Source organism: Athene cunicularia, unplaced genomic scaffold, assembly GCF_003259725.1.
Source record: "Athene cunicularia isolate RWA unplaced genomic scaffold, athCun1 SCF_2, whole genome shotgun sequence".
NCBI lineage: Eukaryota > Metazoa > Chordata > Aves > Strigiformes > Strigidae > Athene > Athene cunicularia.
Window position 1 is genome coordinate 693,921 of NW_020799266.1, and position 20,461 is coordinate 714,381.

A 20,461-nucleotide genomic window follows, 5' to 3' on the forward strand; every position below is an offset into this window, starting at 1 on the left:
GGGGGGGGGGGGGGGAAGTGAATCACTGTGGAGTCTTCCTTTAAATTTTTTTTTTTTTTTGTCTTTCTAGATGGTATAGACCATTCCTGTAAAATGTCTCCTTTTGCTAAAACATACCCAACTGAAAAGTGCAACAGCCAAACAAATGCTTGGCAGGAGCCGTGCTGCAGAGCATCTGCTACGGCTCCTGCTCCCCTCAGATGCTCGTCTGGTGCTGCTGTTCCTAGAAACCCTCCAAAGGGCTGGTGCTGCTCTTGCACAAACCAATCCTTTCAGTGAGACTGGGATAGAATTCCAAGCTAAACCAGTAACATCACATCTCGGTCTAGACCGCTGGCAAACCGCGGAGCCGCTCCTCAGGTTGAAATTACATGTAGGGCTACTGAGGCGAGACAGGGGAGTGGACTCATTCTCTACTGGGCTGAAGATCTTGCATTGTTCTATGCTTTTTGAGGTGAAATCTGGATCGTCCAGGAACTAGCGCTGCCTCGGCACTGCACTGATGGCCTCAAGCCACCCCTGGGTGCTCCACGAAACTGCAAACACCCCAAAAACTGCAGGAGGTGGCTGAAGATGATGCTCCCGGGCCAGCTGTAAAGGGCACGTTATGCAGATAGCTGGGAAGGGGAACCAGAGGTAAGCTGGATTTCTCTTGCCACTAATTTTCCAGAGCTGCTGCTCTGCTGGGCACTGGGCCAGCTCTTGGCCTGGCAGCACTGCCCGGCGCCCGCGGCTGAGCACTGGGAGCTGCTGGACACTGGAGCACGTGGTGTGAAGCACTCGGGAACCACCTCTTCGGTAAAGTACTTGATATTGCTTTAAAGTTGTCAAAAGTGATGAGAATTAGTGGCCTTGTGTGACTCAGTCTGTGCTCCACAGCCCTGGAGCTGAAGTGACTCCTGAAGAGATCGGAAATACAAATGCACTGAGAAGTTCAAGTTTTATTCAAGACTAACTATATGTCATTAGAGGAAGTGCTCTCTGCTCACGGCCAGCCAAGATTTTGGACCCAAAATCCTTGCTGAGACACCAGAGCTGCAATGTCTGCCCTTAGGACAGGAAACACTTGCCCAGCCTAGTTCAGTGCTGGGGGAAACCATTAGTGACCTTTCTGTGACCATACAATGAAAGATACTGTCTAAATGTTCGATGATACTTTTCTATTCTGGGTCCTATCAGATAAAAATCAGGCAGGGTCAGGAGTGCAGTAATGAGTAGCTGCAGGGCGTTTTACTCCCTCATGCTCCAGGAAAGGGCACCTGTATCCTACAAAACAAAACCAAAAGAGAAAGTTGTGCCTGCCCCATCCTCCACAACCACATCCACTCACTTCTTAACAGAGGGTGAATAAAACACCTCATCAAAGAGACACCGCAGCCACCACTGACTTCACAGCACATACTCCTCCATGTACCAAGGGGCTGGCTGGCTTCTGCAGATCCTCTGAGCAAATATTCTGCATTGACGATGCCGGGGTGGAAGGCTGAAGTGTGTGGAGCCAGAATTTAAAGGGAGATTTGGGAACCGGAAATTCAGAATTCACACCACTGTTTTGCCTCCTCTACCCCTGTCCAGGCGGCATCTGATGCTTCTTTTGCCCAGTGCTTTCCTGTTTCTCTCCCTCAAATAAACGCAGCAACGAAATGCCAGGACAAGGTGTTTGTGCAAGGGCAGGGGGAGCAAGCAAAATGCTTGGTTTACTCTGTGCCTTTTTTCCTGGACCTTAAAGAAATTATTTAGCTTTTCCTGTGCATCTGTTTATTCAAAGTAAATTAATTTAATACCTACTTTTTTAAAGCATGAAATCCTTACATAGAGATTTGTGACAAGCATTTCTTTGGCACCTATTAGTGATTCACAAGGCTCAGATGGAGGTGTTCAGTATCTCCGTAAGAGGACCCGAACCCCTCTTCTGCTGGGAAGTGCCACGTAAGCATGAAGGGCTATGCCTGGCACATGAGGTGCTCATGGCTGGTCTCTGGGCTTCCACCCGTCCTCCGGAGGACGTGGGTTGGCAGAGAGCCCCTGCACACTATCACCTGCCCTGGACCTTGGGCTGCTCCATTCATCTTGCAGCCACGCTTCGTGTCGAGTTAACCCACACGGCACAGCAGGTTAACCCACAGGGTGCTGAGTGAAAGAGCTGCAGGCCGCAGCGGGAGGTTTAGCCTGGTAACCTCCTTCCATGGCAGGAAAAGGTGGTGAGCCAGCTGCAAGCAGCCCTTCCCCAGAGTAACACCCATCTCACAGTGCACGAAGAGCAACCCTAATGCAGGGAGAAGTCCACTGCGTTTGACAGCTTCTCCACAGATTCATGCTGAGAAAAAGGCAAGTAACGTTTATCACTGAGTCAGGTGAATTAAACATTCACATATATTTGCTGAAAAAAATTATATACATCTGTAGCAAGGCTCTGCCAAGTTTGAAAGATAAGCATCATCTAGTCACTAAATTAAAAAAATAAAAATCTGACTTTTAAATCTTTTTCTTTTTATCCATGTTCAAGAGCACAGACAGTTTATTTTGTTAGCACATTTGGTGAAGAATGTATGTTTGTGTGAGTAGCCATGAAAACCGGTGAAAGTTTGGCATTTGTTGTGGATATGATGGAAAATAAGAAGCCACTTATGCCTTACAGTCTAAATAATCCACAGAGTATATCGGGTTGCAAAAGGGTCACAAAGTAGCAGTCAAAGAGAAGCCTAAACACCCAGAGACATAGCATACATGTCTGATAAGGAAGAACAAGGTATAGAGCATGCTGGCTAATTAAATAAATTTCACTTTAAACCCTGTTCCTTACGTGTGTAACCCTGGAAAAACCATCTTGTAACAAGAAATGGACTCTGAAGAGATTTCTGTATCCATTCACAGTAAGGCTTTGAAGATATATGAAGTTTTATAGCATTTGTATTTTAAGGATTTAGGGCAAGTACATGTTCTTCTACTGAATAAAAAGAAAGTTAGTACTTAAAAGGTTCAAAAATATATCAATTGTGATTTTTTTTTTACATAAATAAATTATATTGATTTTGGATTTAACAGCTGAAAAAACCCTTTCTGCTTCCACTGGAGGCAAAACTGAACAAAATGTTAGTTAAATAGAGATAGCAGCATTTCTAAGAAATCTGTCGATAGTGATACAGTATCTATGCTACAAGGATGTTATTAAATAGAACACATTTAATTATCGGGGGGGTGGGGGTGTGTGTTGCATTACGATTGGTTACATACTTAAAAAAAAAATCATCCAATCCAGTAAACTGGGCATAAATTCTGTGAAAATAGAAACCAAATGCTTTTTAGACCATGGGTAACAGACTTCTTTGAGATGCTAATTTTAACATGTACATAATTTATAATCCCAAATGTATAAAAGACAATGACAAAAAGCATCATAAATAAATAATGCAAACTGAAATAGTTATGTCAAAACATTTGGACCATCTGATAAATTAGCAAAACTGTAACAGAAAATAAGTAAAAAATACAGTAAATTGTGACAACCAAATGTGAAACCGATTACTAGCACGCTCCCAACTCCCTCACCAGCCTGCCTTTTATCTCACTGCTGCACCACCGTGGGTTTATTTCAAGTCTCAAACCATGAGCTGCAAATAAGAACAAGCCCAAGTGAAAGAAAAATTAGATCAGGAGTGAGGGGAAGGAGAAATAAAAAGAGTTGCCTGTGGATGGAGGAGTCTCAGTACCCAGAGCTGCAAGGGGCTGACGACATTAAAACCTGTCCTTTACAATGCAGACGTTGAAATCATTTGCCATGGGGGGACGGGACGGGACGGGGGACGGACACACACGACTCAAAAATACTGTTCAACAGCAAACGGAATGGAAAGAAGAAGCCAAGGTCATCTCTTCACAGTCTAACGCTAGAGGAGAAGAAACTCAAGCTCTGAAAGTCTCAACCGTCCTTCTTAGAGGACTCCCCAGACAGGAAAACTGGCTTACAGCCTCTTCCTTGTTTGCTGAAACGACGTTGCTTCTGGGGTAAGGAGTGGAAAATATAAAAACTCAAAAAGCCTCAGTGTTCATATAAGAGCATGAAAATCAGTGTGGCCTGTTCACGGCTGGAAAAAAATACCTTTACAGCATTTCTAATGCCATAGATGAGAACTAACGCCATAGAAGAGAACTGAGGACGAGCAGAATGATGAAGAAACTGGTAGCTACAGGTACAGTAATCCCAAAAAAGTCATGCAAGATGTGCAAAACCTTTCCAGCTCAAGCTGAAAAGTTCTTGTAACTATCGAGGAAAGGGCAACTAAACTCCACTTAACATAAAACCAACTTTGGTTTTAAAAAATACAAAAAGAATGTCTACGTCATATTTTCACTCACTGCAGTTTGTCTCCAAACCTTTGAGGTGGGGGTGATAAAGAAATGATATCACTACCAGTTATGCTTTTTCCTTTCAAAGAAATGAATATATGCATTTTCAATCATTAGTTATATACTTCTGTCTATACTACTAGTCTAGTAACCATGATAAAATAGGGAAATACTTTAAATCAAAAATACACATTAGCACTTACTATAGCTGTGCTTTTTACCCCCAAATACAGGCTTTTTGATTCAGTGTCGCTGTAGACAGAAATACCCTTGTCTGTAGACCAAGCGGTAAAGACTTTTCTTTTGCTCTTGTTTTTTTGCTGCTTTTTCTTCTGAAAGGAGTGAGCAATTTGGGGGGGTGACCGAGTACTGGATTTGCTATTGTCGGCTGGGATGAACGACTGGAAAAACAGAACGAGAATTCGGTGCCTCCCATACTAGCTAGACAACACTGTTTATCTAATAAAGTGGCAAGACCCTGCAACTATTAACATGTAGTATGTCACCAGAGTTTTTTTCTGACAGGGAATTAGGTAGATAATATTACTCATGGAAACACAGGTTTATGAAGGTGGAACGGGGTGGGAGGGTAAGTAACAAAGAGTTTATGGGATAAGAAACTCACAAGCCACAATCTTTTTTTTTTTTTTTCAATGAAACAAAAGTTCTAATTGGTATCGCAAGCTGCTTTGCGCTCCTCCTCTGCTGGTCCGTCCTCCTTCTCTGCCGACAAAGGTGGTGTTTGCTCTGTACAGTTTTGTCTGTTTGCAGCTTCTTTTTCTGGCAGCAAGACAGTTTCTGGCTCTAGGTTTGCCGATTCCCCTTTCACTTTCTTTCTCTTCCGCTTCTGGCTTTCCAGGTTGGCTGCCTCCGAGTGTCTGGTTTGCTGGATGCTGGGCAGCGCCATGCCAATGCCAGGGGAAAGGAACATGGAGGGATAGATCAGTCCAGGAGACATCCCTGGGATAAGAAACGGGTTAAAAGCTACAGGACTACTGGTAGTTATTGCGGATTCTGTCTGATTAGAAAACGAACTAGGACCAGGCTTATCTTCCGAGAGAGTTTCTTTTTTCACATCCTGGCTACTCTGTTTATCCTCAGTAGCTTTCTCTGCGCTGGCTGTACCACTTTTTGTTGTGCTTGTTAACGAAGTCGGAGCAGTCGCAGTACAAGTAGTTGTCATGGGGGCGTTGAGGAGTCCTCCAACGCCAAACATCTGTGGTACGGTAGCCATGCTCGGCAGCATCATGGGCAACATACTCAGGGTGCTTTTCACATCCTCGCTGGCAGGCACTGCTGCAAACCCAGCAGGAAACCCAACCAGCCCAGTCAGAGGGATCCCCTGCATGTTTCTCATGTTCTGAAGTCCTACTAGATCCATCCCAGCAATCAGTCCGTTCATGAACAGTGGTCCCATTCCAGAAGAAGAATCTGCTACAATGCCGGGGCCTTTAATGAGTTCATTTCGGGGCCTTCTCCCCCTCCGTCGAGGCCCCGTGTCTCGGAGCACAGGCTCAGTTAGGATGCGATTGAATTTGCTTTCTGGTAAGTAGCCCTGAAAATGAAACACACACAGTAGAAAACACCTGACAGTTATTACTGCATCAAAGGAAATCTGGCTTTTCTGCGCTCACATCCGCATCCCAGATGGTGTCAGCACAGAAATATTTGCCTACATGATATGGAATTTGAGAGGTACACACAACTTTTCCCATGGGATGCTGCCAAATGCAAAACACCCTCACTCTGTCCTGGCATGATATTGCAGCGTCAAAGTGCACAGGGAGGCAAGGAGGAAGCACATTTTTACCCTGCATTTTCACCCAAGCCCTCAGCATCATCTGTTCACAACACAAGAAGCACTGGGGCAGCTCTGTGGCAGGCGCCAACTTGGCTCCCTTCCCAGATTTAATCGTGGCTTCAGCAACAGGTGAAAAATCATGTCTTTTAGATGTGAAGGGCCAAATTTTCAATGCTCTGCAGGGCAGCAAAGCTGCATGGGATGACACAAGGAGAGTGGACATGGCGTCTGAGGAGCTCCTGGTTAGCACTTCGCTGAGACGCCAGGAAGGTTCTTCTAAGCATTCAGACATGGACCAAAACCCAGGGCCACAACTGGGCGAGACTGCTCGGTTACACACAGTGGTGCCGAGGGGATCCACAGCACAGTTTAAAACTCCATTTTTCAGCATCCTCATCACAGACATTTAAACATTTCCCCTTGTGGCTCTCTTGAGTTTCAATATTGCTACTCTTTGAACCATTTCCAATAACAGATTTAGGTAGGAAAAGTATTTCCCATAGACACCTGCAGTGCAGAAACTTGAGTCAAATGACCTTGTCAGTCTGCAGAGCATAGCTACTGCCCAAAGAGGGAGAATCCTCTGCTCTGCTCCCACTGGCATGTGGGAGAAGCTGCGTGGGGCCATGACTGTGCCTGGGCACCGCAGGGCAGCTGACCCCAGGCTCCCGCCTGCCCCAGCCCCGGAGCAGCCAGATGTCCCTCTGCATGCACATGCCAGGACAGATGGGCACTCGTCAAAAGCAAAGTGCTGATGGGGCTCGGGCGTGTGAATGCTCACGGGTGTGCAGCTGCCCACCCAGGGTGCTTGAGTGGGTGCCTGGGGCAGCGGCCAGGCACACATAGCTATTCCTGCCTGCAAAGAGACCGTCCTCTGCAAATGAAGGTAAGGAAAAGCTGCCAGCCTGCAGGGGTGCACCCACCCAGATGGGGCACTGACCCCAGCCCAGACGTGGAGCTGTTTCCTGGGGAGTGGGACAGACCATGCCAAATCTCCAGTGCTAATTAAAAGCAAATTTGAGAGCACTACAAACCTCTAAGCCAATTGATTCCCCCCTGAGCCCCCTGCAAGGTCGTCACACAACCACTGCAGCCACAAAAACAGGGATCGGGAGAGAGGGACCGCAGGGAGACGTTTGGATAAGGCCAGCCCGCGGGGCAGGGCAGCATGACTGGCAGCGCCCGTGTGCTGGAGGGGAGAGTGTTCCTGCTCCACAGGCTCTGCCATGCACCGAGGCAGGGACCAGCGTGACAAAGAGGGTGAATAAACACAGCGAGGCTCAGCCCCATCCTGCCCGTCTCCCTGCCAGTGTCTGAGCCTTCAGGCCTGGTGACCTGCAGGGTGTGTAATGGCCCCAGGGCTGCACAGGCAGAGTTTGCAGGAGCTGATGAGAAGCCTCTGCTGTGGGTACTTTTGAAAATCTGACCCACAAGAACGTTTTTTTCCCACCTCCTGTTGTCCAGCACCTGAGGTGGGTTACTGCTCCTAGGGTGTTTCTCTTGCCCCCACTATTTCTAAGCACCCCGAGGCTCTCTGGACAGTCAGCCTGAGCTGCTGAGCCCCATTCCCAGGGTGCTGACCCCCTTCTCTCCTTCCCCTGGCCGCACTGCCGAGCTGTAGCACATACCCAACCTCCCTCTCTGCAGTGCAAGCACTCCCACTGCTGCCGGCCCTGCAGCTACTCCCTCCCGCGTGTGCAGCCAGATCCTCACTGGAGAAAGGTTGTGGGAATGGGGAGGGGAAAGAAAAGATGACATGATACGGATTTCTCCAAAAGCTCTAACTTACTGAAAGCTTAACAATGTCAGCCCAGTCAGCTGCAACAGCATACTCCAAGTTTGCATCAAGCCACCTTGGCAATTCCTTCAATGCTGGTGCCGTGGCTCCCCCTAACTATAAAACACAGCAGAAGGATGACCTCTATTGCAGAAAGAGTTATGTAAAATAATACAAGAAATATGATTACACTTCCCCTAGCTCCTTGCTTTGGGCTGCAATTTGGCTGGGGCACAGGCTCTTCCCTCGATACAATGTCTCTGCAGGAGTCAGTATGTGCCTGCTGCTTCCAGACACACAGTTCAGGGAGAAAAGGCAAGTTCAGCCTCTGTGGCCCGTCCCATTGTCCTCCCCATGAACAAGCGATGGGGACAGAGCTTCCACAAAAGCCATGCTCAGGACTGGACAAACCCACCAATTCACCCAGGTCTCCAATGGCCATTGTGGGTGTAAAAGAAACACAGATGTGGCTGAAACAGCCTCTTTCTGCCTCACCCTTTAGTTTTGATTTTAGATGTGATTAATGTCACATCACCTTCTAGCCTAGTGCAGTCCTGGGTGTGTTTAAGAACTGAATTTGGGTGGAAAATATCTCTGAATGTCCGTTCTCATTCAGAGAGGTGAACATCGGTGCACTGGAAATTAAAATGCAGACAAGTAAATCCATGCTCCTTGCTCACTAAGCAAGAAAAAGTTGTTTGAACCCTCCACTTCCCACATGCCCCAGCACATGGATGGGTACTGGTATGCTCTGCCTGCGCCCCATAAGGAGGAAGAGGACAAAGATACCTGCGTGGCAATATCACAATTTGTGGCATACTGCAGTGAATTCAAGGGGAAAAAATCAAATCCAGAATGGAAAGCACTAGCCAGGGCTGTGCTGATGGTGGCTTTAAAGCCAAAGGCTGAATCCCTTTGCCATTGCAGGGTCTGTGTACCCTGGCAAGGGTCAACACTCAGACCTTCCTTACTTCACACAGAGAGTCACTTATTTCGCAGGTCTGTGTCCCCTCAGGCAACATGTGTCACAGGATAGTGTAGATCAGTGGTGTTCCAGAGTTTTGTCCCATCCATACGCTTCTCTGGGTTAAATCTCCCTCCAGATGAGCTCAGGGTCTGCTAAGCATTTCAAGACACCAAGGGCAGAGCACAGAACAGGCCTTCGCTTACCCGCCGTCCGGTACCCTTATGTACCACAGGCACCCGCTCCTCTCCTGTGAGTGAGTTAATGTCCAATTTGCTGGGGTCCTTGCAGCGTTGCCTCCTCTGCTTGGGCTTGTCTGAAAAATTCTGAAGTGCAAACAAGACAACATTAATGATGGCTTAATGAGCCTGGATGGCTACAAGCCCTGCAGGAGAGCAGCGCAGATGAGCTCCTGAGGGACAGGGGGTCCCTGCACACTTGGGTGGGAGCAGCGTGGGTGGCACAAGCTGGTCTCTGCCACACAGCCAGCTCTCAATGAAAACAACTGATTTTTCTAGGTATAAAGGGTTTTTCAGCATACCCACATAGACTGCTCCAGGCCTTTCTAAATCCCCTCCAATCCTAAACAGTAACCAGCTGTGAATTCAGGTGTGTGCATCTATAAATGGGGTGCTAACTACAATGAGGAAAGACAGAGAGAATGGGTCTATTTGTGCCATCTCCTGTCAGTCTGGTACAGCTACCTGCTTCTCGCCAGCTCATCTGTGCTTTGTTTTCACTTCTATTTTAGCTTTTGCCACCGCAGAGATGCTGCACCATGTTTCTCTGGGATCAGAGCCCTTCAGGACACAACCTACAGAGCTACAGCTGAGATGCTGCACACTCACTGCCTGTACCCAGTCCTCTGCACCCAGTCCGGTGTCAATGCGCCTGCAGGTCCTTCAACTATTGCTGCTGCAATACCCCAAAACAGCTTTCAATCCATCCTACCTGCAGAGAGGACACCTGCCCTGACAGGGGAGATCCTGTAGGGCTGGCCCTGGGCCCCCTGAGGTTCACCAGCTGCATCGCCAGACCGGGCCAACTCCATTAAGCCCCCAGGGAAGGCAAGGCTGATGGCAAGGAGTGGGAAGGCACTCCCACGCTTGCTCCACCACCTGACTGCTTCCTGCAGTGCTCCTGGGAGTCTGGCCTTGGGCACAGAGCTGCATATATCTCTGGATGTTGAAAAGCAAGGGCCATCCTGTCAGAGCAAACACTGGGCTTCTCATCTATCATCTCTGTCAAGCTCCAAACACTAACGGCTTGCCTGTACTCCAAGCTCCGGGGAATCCCTGCCTCAGGCACACAATCCTCCAGGACCAAGATGCACATTCTTTTATGTATTACTACCACATTTCTTCCTACCCTGTTTTACAGCCTGTACTCTGCCTACCACATGGTCTAAACAAGCTGAAGCCTGGAGCAAATCAACGTGTGAAACCAAGAGGTAGATGCTCATGAGATGGCAAGAAGAATCAGACTTTGAGCCCCACTCTCTGCCACTGCTTTCTGATGGCACCCAGGGCCACATAACTGCAGCCTTTGCAGCCTCCAACACAGCCACTTTGGTCCAGTTTTTAAAGAGGAAGTTTCCTCTTGTCTGGGAACCTTATTTAATAGAACAGCACTGTCTAAAATGACCCCAGGTGAAAGGGAGCAACACAGGCAGGCCTTGAGCATCCCAAATCCCTTTTCCCATTTCTTTCCCCAACCCTGGCACTTCTGGAAGACATTGGACTAATTGTGCACTGGGCAGACGGAGGCACTGGAGCTGGAAAACAGATCTTGGGGCAGGAGGAGGCAGCTCAGCGTCTTGCACTGCTGTGCAGGGAACCATGCCCACCTCCCAGGCATGTGACCAACCTCCCCAACAGCCCCGGTGATCCCAAGCCATGGTAGAGGGAAAAAGGCTGCATTTTGAGACACTTTGTGGAAGCCCTAAACTCAAGAGCAACCACAGGAAAACCTAACACCAAGGGCAACACACAAGGCAGACACACACAGATGTGCCACTGAAGGCCACCCTTACTGTGCCAAAGCCGGGAACATCAAGTGTGTAGTCGGACTGCTGACGGAGCCAGTCGAGGAGACTCTTATTTGGGACAGCCTTCTCTGCTTGGCTGCCTGCAGCTGGGACTGGCTGTGGAGTTGAGGTAGCAGCAACCGGCCCATCGGGGAGGGGACTGTTCTGGGGGGGCTGTGGCTGGTCTTCCTGAACATCCTGAGGTGGAAGGAGGAACAGGGAGAGCCCATCAGCACCACGTGGCGATGCATGCACACCCAGAGAAGAAGAGCTCCAAAAGGAGGTCATCTGCTTCCATCAAACAGGTTAATCCATATATTCTGAGTGCCTGTTACCTAAATCACCACCCACCACTGCAGGCATGGAGGGCACAGAGCTGGAGATGATTCTGAACTCACCTGGAAACACCCTAATTACCAGGGGGATCAACTTCTCCCCAGATCACTCCTATAAGTGGTGTAGAGGACTGGTCTTGCTCCCAGAACCCCATTCTTCTTTGAGCGGATCCCAGGGCAGAAGGAGAAAGGGTACAGCAAGCTCCTGGCCACAGGTCCAATGCAGTCAAAGACCTTTCCTCATGTCTCTAACCCCAGATACCCGCTGAGGTGGGACAGCTGCTTTTGAGAATGCTTAGCAGGACTCAAACCACTCCAGGCAGAGTGCTGCAATCCAGAGAGAAAACTGCCCTTCCTCCCTGGAGCAGCATCTGCTCCTGCCTGCTCCAGCACAAGCCAAGCTATCCTGGAGGAGGCCCCATGTTGTCATGGGCAGCAGAGCTTGTAAGGGAGAGCTGGACCATGAGAAAACTCATGCTGCCTCCATCTGGACTATGTGAAAGGGGGGGAGCACCAACCCACCTGCAGCCTGGTTGGAAGAGGCCTCTCCTTCAAGAAGATGAGGTCCATCCCTTCTACATTTTTTCTCCTGCCCCGTCTCCTCCTCATGGCAGCATCGTCTCTTCGGAGGCTGCCGTTTACAATTTGTCCTGTGACAGGATGGATTAACCCTGCCTGGAGAATGCCAGACAAGTCCATGCCCAGGGAGCCCTGGAGGGTGTTCACGGTCCCCAGTTTGGGCATGTTTGTGTTCAGGGGGAAAGGAGAGGAGCTCCCTGGGGACCCATCAGAGGCTCTGGACAAATCCACCGCTGTGTCACGCCAGCCGTTCAGCACAATGGGTGGATGAACATGGGTTGCTGCTAGCTGCTCCAAGCTCCTCTGTTTGGCATCTCTCTCCATGTCAAATTCATAGGGCCTCCGGTGCTTCCGCTCGTCCTTTGCAAAGGCAGGAGTCAGGAAACCTTCCTGTGTGTATCAAAGCCATGGAGAGAGTTATGGCTACTCATGTACTGCCCAGGTACCACAGCTTTTCAGACCAACACTGAGCTAGTGACCAGGCTCTTTTGCCTCTCCACAGGAGCCCAGAAGGGTGCCCTTTTCCTGTGCCCATCACATCTCTTTCCCTGTGCGAGAGTGGTGCAGGAGGTGCCCTCACACACACTTTTATCTCCCAAGGTGCTATAACCCTAGGTGCTCTGCCAGCTGCTGGGCAGCAGGGCTGAGGTCCCACGATAGCAGCTTCTGCCTCTGAGCTGTGTCCAACAACAAGAGATGAGAGAGCTGGTGACTGATGGGGTGTCCTCTCCTGCTCCCTTTCCTTTGGGACACCAGGGCAATGTCACCTTTTCCCCCTGACCATGCCGGGTTCTCCAGTGCTGACTCTGGAAGCAGAGGCTGTGGAGCTGCTGCAGAACAGCCACCTTCCCAGGAGGGAGCAGGGCTGGAAGGGCACTGAGAGCCCTCAGTGGAGGGGACCAAGTGGCTCACACCATATGTTACACACCACAAGTGTCACCAAGAGGCAGTGAAAAGCCAGACCCTGCCTGGGAAACTCCTGAGCACTTTTGGGCAATGCTTCACCCCAGAGGCCCAAGCCTGTCCCTGCCCAAGGGTTCCCCTCACCTTTTGTACCTGTGAGATTAACACTCCGTTATTTAAACTGGGATCAGAGGCTTCTGACTCAGCAAAGCTGTTCCTGCTGCCGGCATTGCTGGCTACTGCTGGAGCTGTCAGCAGGCTTTGTGTCTCAAACTGCTGGCTGGAAGAAGGCCACTTGCCCTTCAGGATGGCATGGCAGATGTTGTCAATGCGGTTGATGATCACACGGTCCTGCAAACAGAATTGGATGGTGGCAGGCTGGAACTTGAATGGCTGACTTGTGTATGTAACCTCAGGATTAAAGACAAACCCAGCCTTGGTGCCCTCAGTATGGCTTTGGGGCACGTGTGTCCATGGCATGGGTGCTTGGGAAGAGCACCCCAGTTAGTGCACCTGTGGAGAGCTGTGTGTGGAGGACCAGGAGCAGAGCCAGGGCTGTATGAGCCACTGCTGGTCAGGACTACACAGTAACACATGCAATACAAAGTTAGTATTAAACTCACCTTAGGCCACTCAGAGAAGGAGTAAAGTGTCTTCTCCTGCAGCAGCTGGGCTATGGTTGGTGCCCGGGCATCCTGAAGATCATCGATCTCCCCAGGCAGGATAGAAGCAGAACTCTTGCTCTCTTCCTCCAAGTACTTCTCTGGACCATCTGAGAAAGCGACAGAGAACAGAACCCATTGCTGCTCTGTTTCTCTCACCCTCTCAGGGCAGGAGCTATTCCTCACACCTTCCCACCCTAGCACCCACCCCAAGGGTCTCATTTCCCAATTAGTCACCAAGAAATGCAGCAGTCCTGGCTCACGGCAGGTGGTCCACGCTGCTCAGGAAGGGCCAGCACTCTCCTGGGCTGGGTCTGGGGACTTGTATTGCAGTGGTCCCCATCCCTGACCATCCCCATACCCCAGGTGGGCATGGAGAGCACATGCCTTTCCAGGAGCTGCTCACCAGGCAGTACCCTGTGCCAGAAAGGGAAGCGTGTCCTGGGTTCCATGGGATGCTCATGGCAGAAGGGCTGCTGAGGCTCAGGGCGGGAGGTTCTGGCAAGCCCTGCTGGCAAACACAGCCACCAGCCCTTTGTTCCCCAATCACATCAGCTAGAGGGAGCCCAACTCCTGCAGAGGGTAGATGCTCCAGGGGCTCGTCAGCCCCAAGGCTTTGGCTTTGAAGGGAGGATAGATGGTCCCTCCCACCTCAGCTGGAGGTAACTGTCAACCAGAGGGAGCTCTCAGGACCATACCTTGACTCTGGCTGCTGCTGGCTTTCTCCCCCTTGTCTCTGTTCTCACACTCTTCTTGCTTCAGCCCCTGGGATTTGGGGTGCAGGGCCTCTCTGCAGCCTGCCTGCCCCTCAGCCCCTTGGCCCCAGGCCTCCCCCCTGGTATGGTGGGGCTCTGCCCCTGGGGCCCCCAGCAGAGGTGCATGCAGGCTGAAAGCCTGGTTCTGTGCCTGGCTCGGTGAGTGCCGCAGGGTGCTCTCCTCGTCCAGGCCACGGTCCTCCCTGCCCTCTGGCCCGGGCTCCCCCAGCCCTTCGGGTGTCCCCAGCCCCAGGGACTCTCTCTCTCCATTCACGTCTTCTGGGCAAGTGTCCTCGGGTGTAGGGAGGCCAGAGCTCTGCTCCTCGCCCCCCAGTTCATTAGCCTCAGGGTCACAACCGGCCCTGGTCCTGGGACCACTCAAGCCTTCTAAAACATCTGCTGCTGCCTCAGAGTTATCATCATCCTCTTCTTCCTCCTCGTCTTCCTCACTGTGGCTCTGACTTGGCCCTGATTTTGCCTCCATTCCTTTCTCCTGCAGCAGATTGATGAACCTCTGCTCAGGGGGAACCTTTATTTCATAGTTATGAAGACTGGGACTGTAGAGCCCCATGCTTATGACCCCTTCCATGTCACTGTGCTCAGGCAGCATGGGTGCAGGTCTGGTGAGGTCTCCCTTCTGCTGCAAGGCTTCGCAGAGCTCTGCTGGGACACTCTGCAAAGCGTTGCTTTCGGGGGTAGAAGGTGAAGGCTCAGCTTCCTCGTTCTGACTGTCCATTTGGCCACAGTCCATCTGCAAACCCTCGAGGAAGGGGGTCTCTCTCATGGCATCTGCCTCACAGCTGGATGGATCCTCATCCCCCTCTAGCTTGTCCTCAGAGAGTTTAGCAACGCTGCTCCCAACATCTGTGCAGCTTGGGCTGTCTCGGGTGAGGGAGCTTTGCTCACTGTTACACGCCTTCTCATCATACATCATGCACACCAACGAGTCTGGCAGAGAGATCTCATCATAGTTACTGGAAATGATGTCCCGGACTTTAGACATGAACGTTTCACAGTTTGCGTCTGGTGGACTGCCTCCAGCCTGGGACATGGAATTGTCTACAGTTTCCAGCTTTATCTGGCTCTCAGATTCATTCTCCAGGGATTCGCAAGTCCGGTCTGCCTGGCTGTACAGAGGGGAACTGTAGAGTTTGGAATTAGTTTGGTAAAGGCAGCACAGGGTTTCTGGGCCTGGGAGCCCTGTTCTTTTATGCTGGGCATAGTTCCTGTATGCATCTAAAAAAGACAGCTGGGGGTCATTCATGATGTAGTAGTCAGTGCGATTCAGGCCATGCTTGGCAGTGCCGATCAGCAGGTCCCGATCATGTTTGCCACACTCCCACCACACCGGCAGGTAGAGGCTGGGCCGGCACAACTTGAGCCGCTCATGGAGCTGTGGACACTTGAGCACCTGCTCGCGCACCTTTCGCAGAAGCTCGATACGGTAGAGGGTTCTGGCAGCACGTTCCTCCGTGATGGGCTCCACGTAGATGTCAGGGTCTGGGGGACCTACAGCAGGGGTAGAAAAGCCAAGGCCCCATTATAGAGATTGATGAGAGTTAACTCAGAAGCAGGGACGAGCAAGGTGAGTTTTAACTCTCGCTCAAACTGCAGGTGAGGTGGGGGGAGTGCTTGTAGTCACCACTGAGGCTTCTTTTCCCACCCTCACCACCCTCCATTCATTTGCCACTGATGGACTGACAGGAGTAAACTGCCTCGACTTTAGAAGCTGGACCAAGAGCGGCACTCAGCTGCAGAGGATTTCGGAGTCTTGTCTGAGCTCTGCTCCATCAGCGCCAGCAGTGCTGGAGCTGCCTGGACCTGCTGGCAGAGCAGCTCCCTGGGGTCTGAGCCTCTGGTAGTCCTTTAGCAGGTTCTCAGGGAAGGGAGTCCCTCAACTTGGGCAGCTCTTTTGATGAGAAACACCCACCTAAGGCCTTAACATACACACACATCCAAGGAACTGCGCCTGAGACCAGACCTCTTGACAGGTCTGAGACAAAATCCTTTCTGCTGTTGTTAGAACCCAATCGCTTTGTGCTTAGATAGCCCCCTAAGCAACTTCTGCCATGTCCTGCACAATGCCAATGCACTAGAGCTCTGCAGGGCACACTGAGAAAACAGATGTCCTGTGTGTCGGTCAGGCTTCCCCAGCCTCCTGTAGCAGGTTCAGACTCCCTTTACCTTGTAGCAGAGCTCTGAGGTCAGCTACACCACAGCACGGGTACTGTGTGGCCTCGATCCAGCTCAAAAAGAAAGCAGCAATACAGATCACCCAAACAACCCCCAGCTCCAGTGTGGAAGACATGTGATCTGCTTCTTGGTTTAACTAACTCCCTCAAATCTAGAGGTTGCTGTCTTGGATAAAATTGGTTGTGATTTCATTGGAGAGCTCCATGAGACCTGTCAGAGTAGGGGTGGTGTCCACAGGGCTGTCCGACCTCCCCATTGTGCAGGGGAGGTGGTACATGGGGAGACAAGGCAGACACAAATGCACGTGGTTTCTGCAAGCCCACAGCCTGCCTGGTGTCTCACTGACTCCGCCTGTCCCTGCAGCTCCAACCTTGCTCTCCTTCTCCACCGGAGCTGTGGGACCATTTCTGGCCTACAGCTACATGAACCTACAATTACCCCTCCACAGGCCGTGCAATTTCCACTCACCATCCTCCTTCCACAGTGGAAGACCACAGACATTCTTGCACATGGCCACAAAGCTGTAGAAGTACTTCTCCAGGTTCTCATCTGTCTTCTTCTCCAGTCGAGAGATGGCTCGGAACTGGGCCCAGTCAAAGATCTTTTTCTCCTGGTCATAGATAACCCCAAAGGAGGAGACAGTGCGGTAGAAATCTGCTTGCTCCCTCCTGGTCCACCTGTGGGGCGGGTAAGAGACATGAACACTACTGAGACATGTTCTGGTCTGAGCATGGGCAAGGCACCAGACAGAGGGGCTCAGAGAGGACTGTCTAGTTACTGCCCACCAGTTCTGGGGGAGCTGCCAGGAGAAGAACATCTCAACCTCAGATCCTCTGCATTATGGTGCATAGTGAGGAGAAATGAAGGCCTTGGGACCTCTGGCTCTCAGCTCACTGTTAAAAAAACACTCTCTGTTGTTTGAAAAAACACTAAGTGCAGCTCTTGGCTGTGCTGCTGATGGGGCGCAGGCTCCAGCAGCTTCTATGGAGGCACAAACCTGTATCTCACCTACTCGCTTCCTGTCATATCAAGTTGTCTCATCACCTCCATGGAAAGGTCAACTCTCAACTCTCTGTACCAGGAATTAGAAAGAAAGGTCCTGCAGACACAGCTCTCATCCAGCCTCTATCAGAGGGAAACTGAGACTTGGGTTGGTTGCCATAAGAGTCTCTGTAGCAAACACCATCCACCCTGCTGACTCCTGTGGACTCCCAGGTGCCAGGGTTGGGTGTCAACCCCCGGAGGTGTTCAGTTACAGAACTGCTAGAGCACAACTCTCACTCTGAGCTTTCACCTGGTGGCTATCACCCAAAGAAATGATCCAGGGCAGAGATAATGAAGAGAGCCCTGGGCAAATACAGCCCCGAGCAAACAGAGCACAGAGAAACAGGCCACAGAGAACAGACCAGGGTGCAAATTGCAGGGCAAGCACCAGAGCAGGTCACGGCAGAGAAAGGTGAGTGCTCTGGGCTGAAGAAAGCTTAAAGTCAAATCTCAGTTCCTCTGAATTGTAGCTCTGAGGCAGCACCGGCAAGCAGCTGTGACATGTCAAGGGAGAGCAGACAGGGTGACAGCATCCACACCACTCCCCATCTGACCAAAATACACCTAGACCAGTACTTCTACCCCTGCTCGCAGGGGCTGTGAGCCCTCTGCAGTGATATTTCATTGCAAAAAGGACAATGACAAAAAGAAAGTTAAAAAAATCAATGATCCAAATCAAGGAGTACAATGGCAAGTCAACTGAAAGGCCTCAAATTAAAGGCTGGTGGGAAACTGCCTAGGACACTCCTGTAAGGAGTCCCCCCAAGAAAAAGCCCACAGAACTAAAGAGCAGGAAATACCAGGCTGCTGTGGTGTCCACTGCACAACTTCTGATGCCCCCACTATGAAGAAGGGATGGTACAACTGCAAGAGGTCCAGAGGAAGGAGAAGAGGGAAGATGAGTGGCTGAAGCAGCTGCCATACAAAGAGGCCATGGACAAAGCAGAAGGCAGATACCAAGTGGTTGTGTGGGTTCCTGCAGCAGAGGCAGGTTCACAGGAGACAAAGTGCTGAGCACGGGGAGCCCCTGCGGCCTGGGGCTGTGCACTGGGGACTGGCATCGATGGAAGCAGCACTACCCTGCCACAAACCCTCCCCCGTTTCTGCAGAAAGCCACTGAGGGTGCCAGGATGGTCCCACCATCCTGCCACTTACTGGGATGCAAAAGAAATGGGAGCACATTGCAGCCAGGATATGCCACTGCTGGGCTCCCGAGGCCAGGGAAGGGAGGCTAACACAGCAGTGTGAGAGCCCTGAGGGTCCGAAAGGCTGTGACAGCGCTCCTCCATCACCTCCACACTGCTCTGCAGCACCTGTTCTGCTGCAGCTGGGGAGCATTCCCTGGCCCAGCAGACGCTGGATTTGACCCTGAAGAGCTGTCCCCTTTTTTCCTTTCATCGAGTCACCATCTGCTACCCACAAACTACAGTGCAGTCTGCTCCCCAGCCGGGCTGGCTGCCGGAGCCACAAGGCTCCCTCAGGGCTGGGAACGGCACACCCCAGCCAGCAAGGGCTCACAGGCCTGTCACAGGGGCAGCGTGGTGACATCCACTGGGTCAATCCAGGGGCACAAGCACTTCAGTTGGCCTAAATCAGCTCTGGAAAGGACTCTCTGCTGCGTTACCTTTTCTGCATTTCTTTGTTCACCGAGTCCATCTCAGAGGCTCTCCTGAACATCTCGTCCTGCAGCCAGTATCCATGGTTACCAGGCACGAGCATCTCTGCTCGGGGAGGCAGCTCTTTGCGGTTGCACCGCTGGTAGACGGTGACAAGCCTCCGCAGTCTCGCTGTGAGGGCAGATGAGACAGGCCAGCAGGATCTGTCTGAGTCGGAGCCATCCTGGGCTTCAAACATCAGCAAGGACATTAGTATTTAATGCACACTCAAAGCCACAGGTTCCCACATTCCTCCGGCTCGCTCTGAGAGCTCCCTCCAGCCTTCCTCCTCCCACAGGGGACACCAGGAATCAGTCATGAGTGGGGGGCTGTGGTGACCATCCCTGGTTGTCTGCACCCTGAAAGCTGCTGGCTCAGAGCCTCACCATGTCTGAACTTCCTTCAGAGACAGCCCAGAGTAGGCATGAGAGCTCTGGGCTAGGCCACACGTGGGAGAGGACTGCAGCTAGCTGCTTAGGGCAAGGCCAGCCAGCCAGCATCTGCCAGCACTGCCTGCTGCAGAGACCCTGCATACTCATCTCATGCAGGCAACTGCAAGGACAAGGGCAGGCTAATGGCTTCTAGTCACCCCTGGCTGGCTTTGGCTGGAAACACTTTTTCAGGACCCTGGCTGCCCTGCCGCAGGGCCTATCCCTGGGTCACACATGGCTCTGCACAGGAGGGCCCATGACAGGAGCCTTGCCCAGGTTACGCTACACAGAGCAGCACATCCCTGCCTCCCACGGGGTGTCCCTCCCACCCAGCAGTGCCTCAGCGCTCCAGCTGCGCTGTGCCATCCCCCAGGAAGCCATGAGCCACGCGGTGGGAGATACGACCTCACCTGCTGCTGGCTCGTCCCGCTTCTCACCGGCTTCGCCCACCCCAGCAGCCATGATGTCCTGCAGAAGGAAATGATCATCAGAGTCCTGCACAGAACTCCCCGTACCTGCAGCCCACCTAGCACTGGCAGGGTAGGGGGTGGCAGGACGGGCAGGTCCTCGTGTCCTGGGGGCTGCGGTTGCTGGCTGCCCTCAGCACAGGGAATCAGAGCAGCAGGGACAGGGCAGGTGACAGCTCCGAGGGGCAGTGCAGTCCATTTTGGGCCTGGAGGGGAGGTCCGCCACAGTGACACAGGCTGTAGTGCCATGGTCCAGGACAGTAGCAGGGCAACAGTCTCTGTGCTCAAACAAAGCCTTCACCCTCCCATGCTCCCTCTCTCTTCCTCTGCCCCAGGGCCATTTCTTTTGGGATGCCCCCTACTCCACTGTGGCTCCTGAAGCCAAGTGTGAGAGTCAGAACCTGTGGCCGTCACCAGCCCTCAATCCCCCTCAGCTCCCCACAAGGCGGATGCTGCCCAGGTCTGCAGGAAACACACAGAGGCAATGGCAGAAGCTGTGCTCTCGTGAGCAGGGATGAGGCA

At 51.6% G+C, this 20,461-nt stretch overlaps 1 protein-coding gene across 7 annotated transcripts in view; it reads right to left on the minus strand.

Annotated features, from left to right (window-relative positions):
- Positions 1–2,488: 2,488 nt before the first annotated feature.
- CHD6 (chromodomain helicase DNA binding protein 6) overlaps positions 2,489–20,461 on the minus strand; it is a 60,931-nt gene continuing 42,958 nt past the window's right edge. For 4 of the 7 annotated variants that reach the window (XM_026867203.1, XM_026867197.1, XM_026867200.1 and 1 more), the window contains 11 exons: positions 19,883–19,940; positions 19,011–19,230; positions 16,811–17,019; positions 14,093–15,658; positions 13,356–13,504; positions 12,877–13,083; positions 11,773–12,219; positions 10,922–11,113; positions 9,096–9,215; positions 7,938–8,042; positions 2,489–5,902 (listed from right to left, as the gene is read on the minus strand). In XM_026867203.1, the coding sequence (XP_026723004.1) occupies positions 5,015–5,902; positions 7,938–8,042; positions 9,096–9,215; positions 10,922–11,113; positions 11,773–12,219; positions 12,877–13,083; positions 13,356–13,504; positions 14,093–15,658; positions 16,811–17,019; positions 19,011–19,230; positions 19,883–19,940 (4,161 nt within the window). In that variant the 3' untranslated portion in view covers positions 2,489–5,014. The remainder of the gene's footprint in view (positions 5,903–7,937; positions 8,043–9,095; positions 9,216–10,921; positions 11,114–11,772; positions 12,220–12,876; positions 13,084–13,355; positions 13,505–14,092; positions 15,659–16,810; positions 17,020–19,010; positions 19,231–19,882; positions 19,941–20,461) is intronic. The other 3 variants (XM_026867204.1, XM_026867201.1, XM_026867198.1) reach the window with 2 other exon arrangements.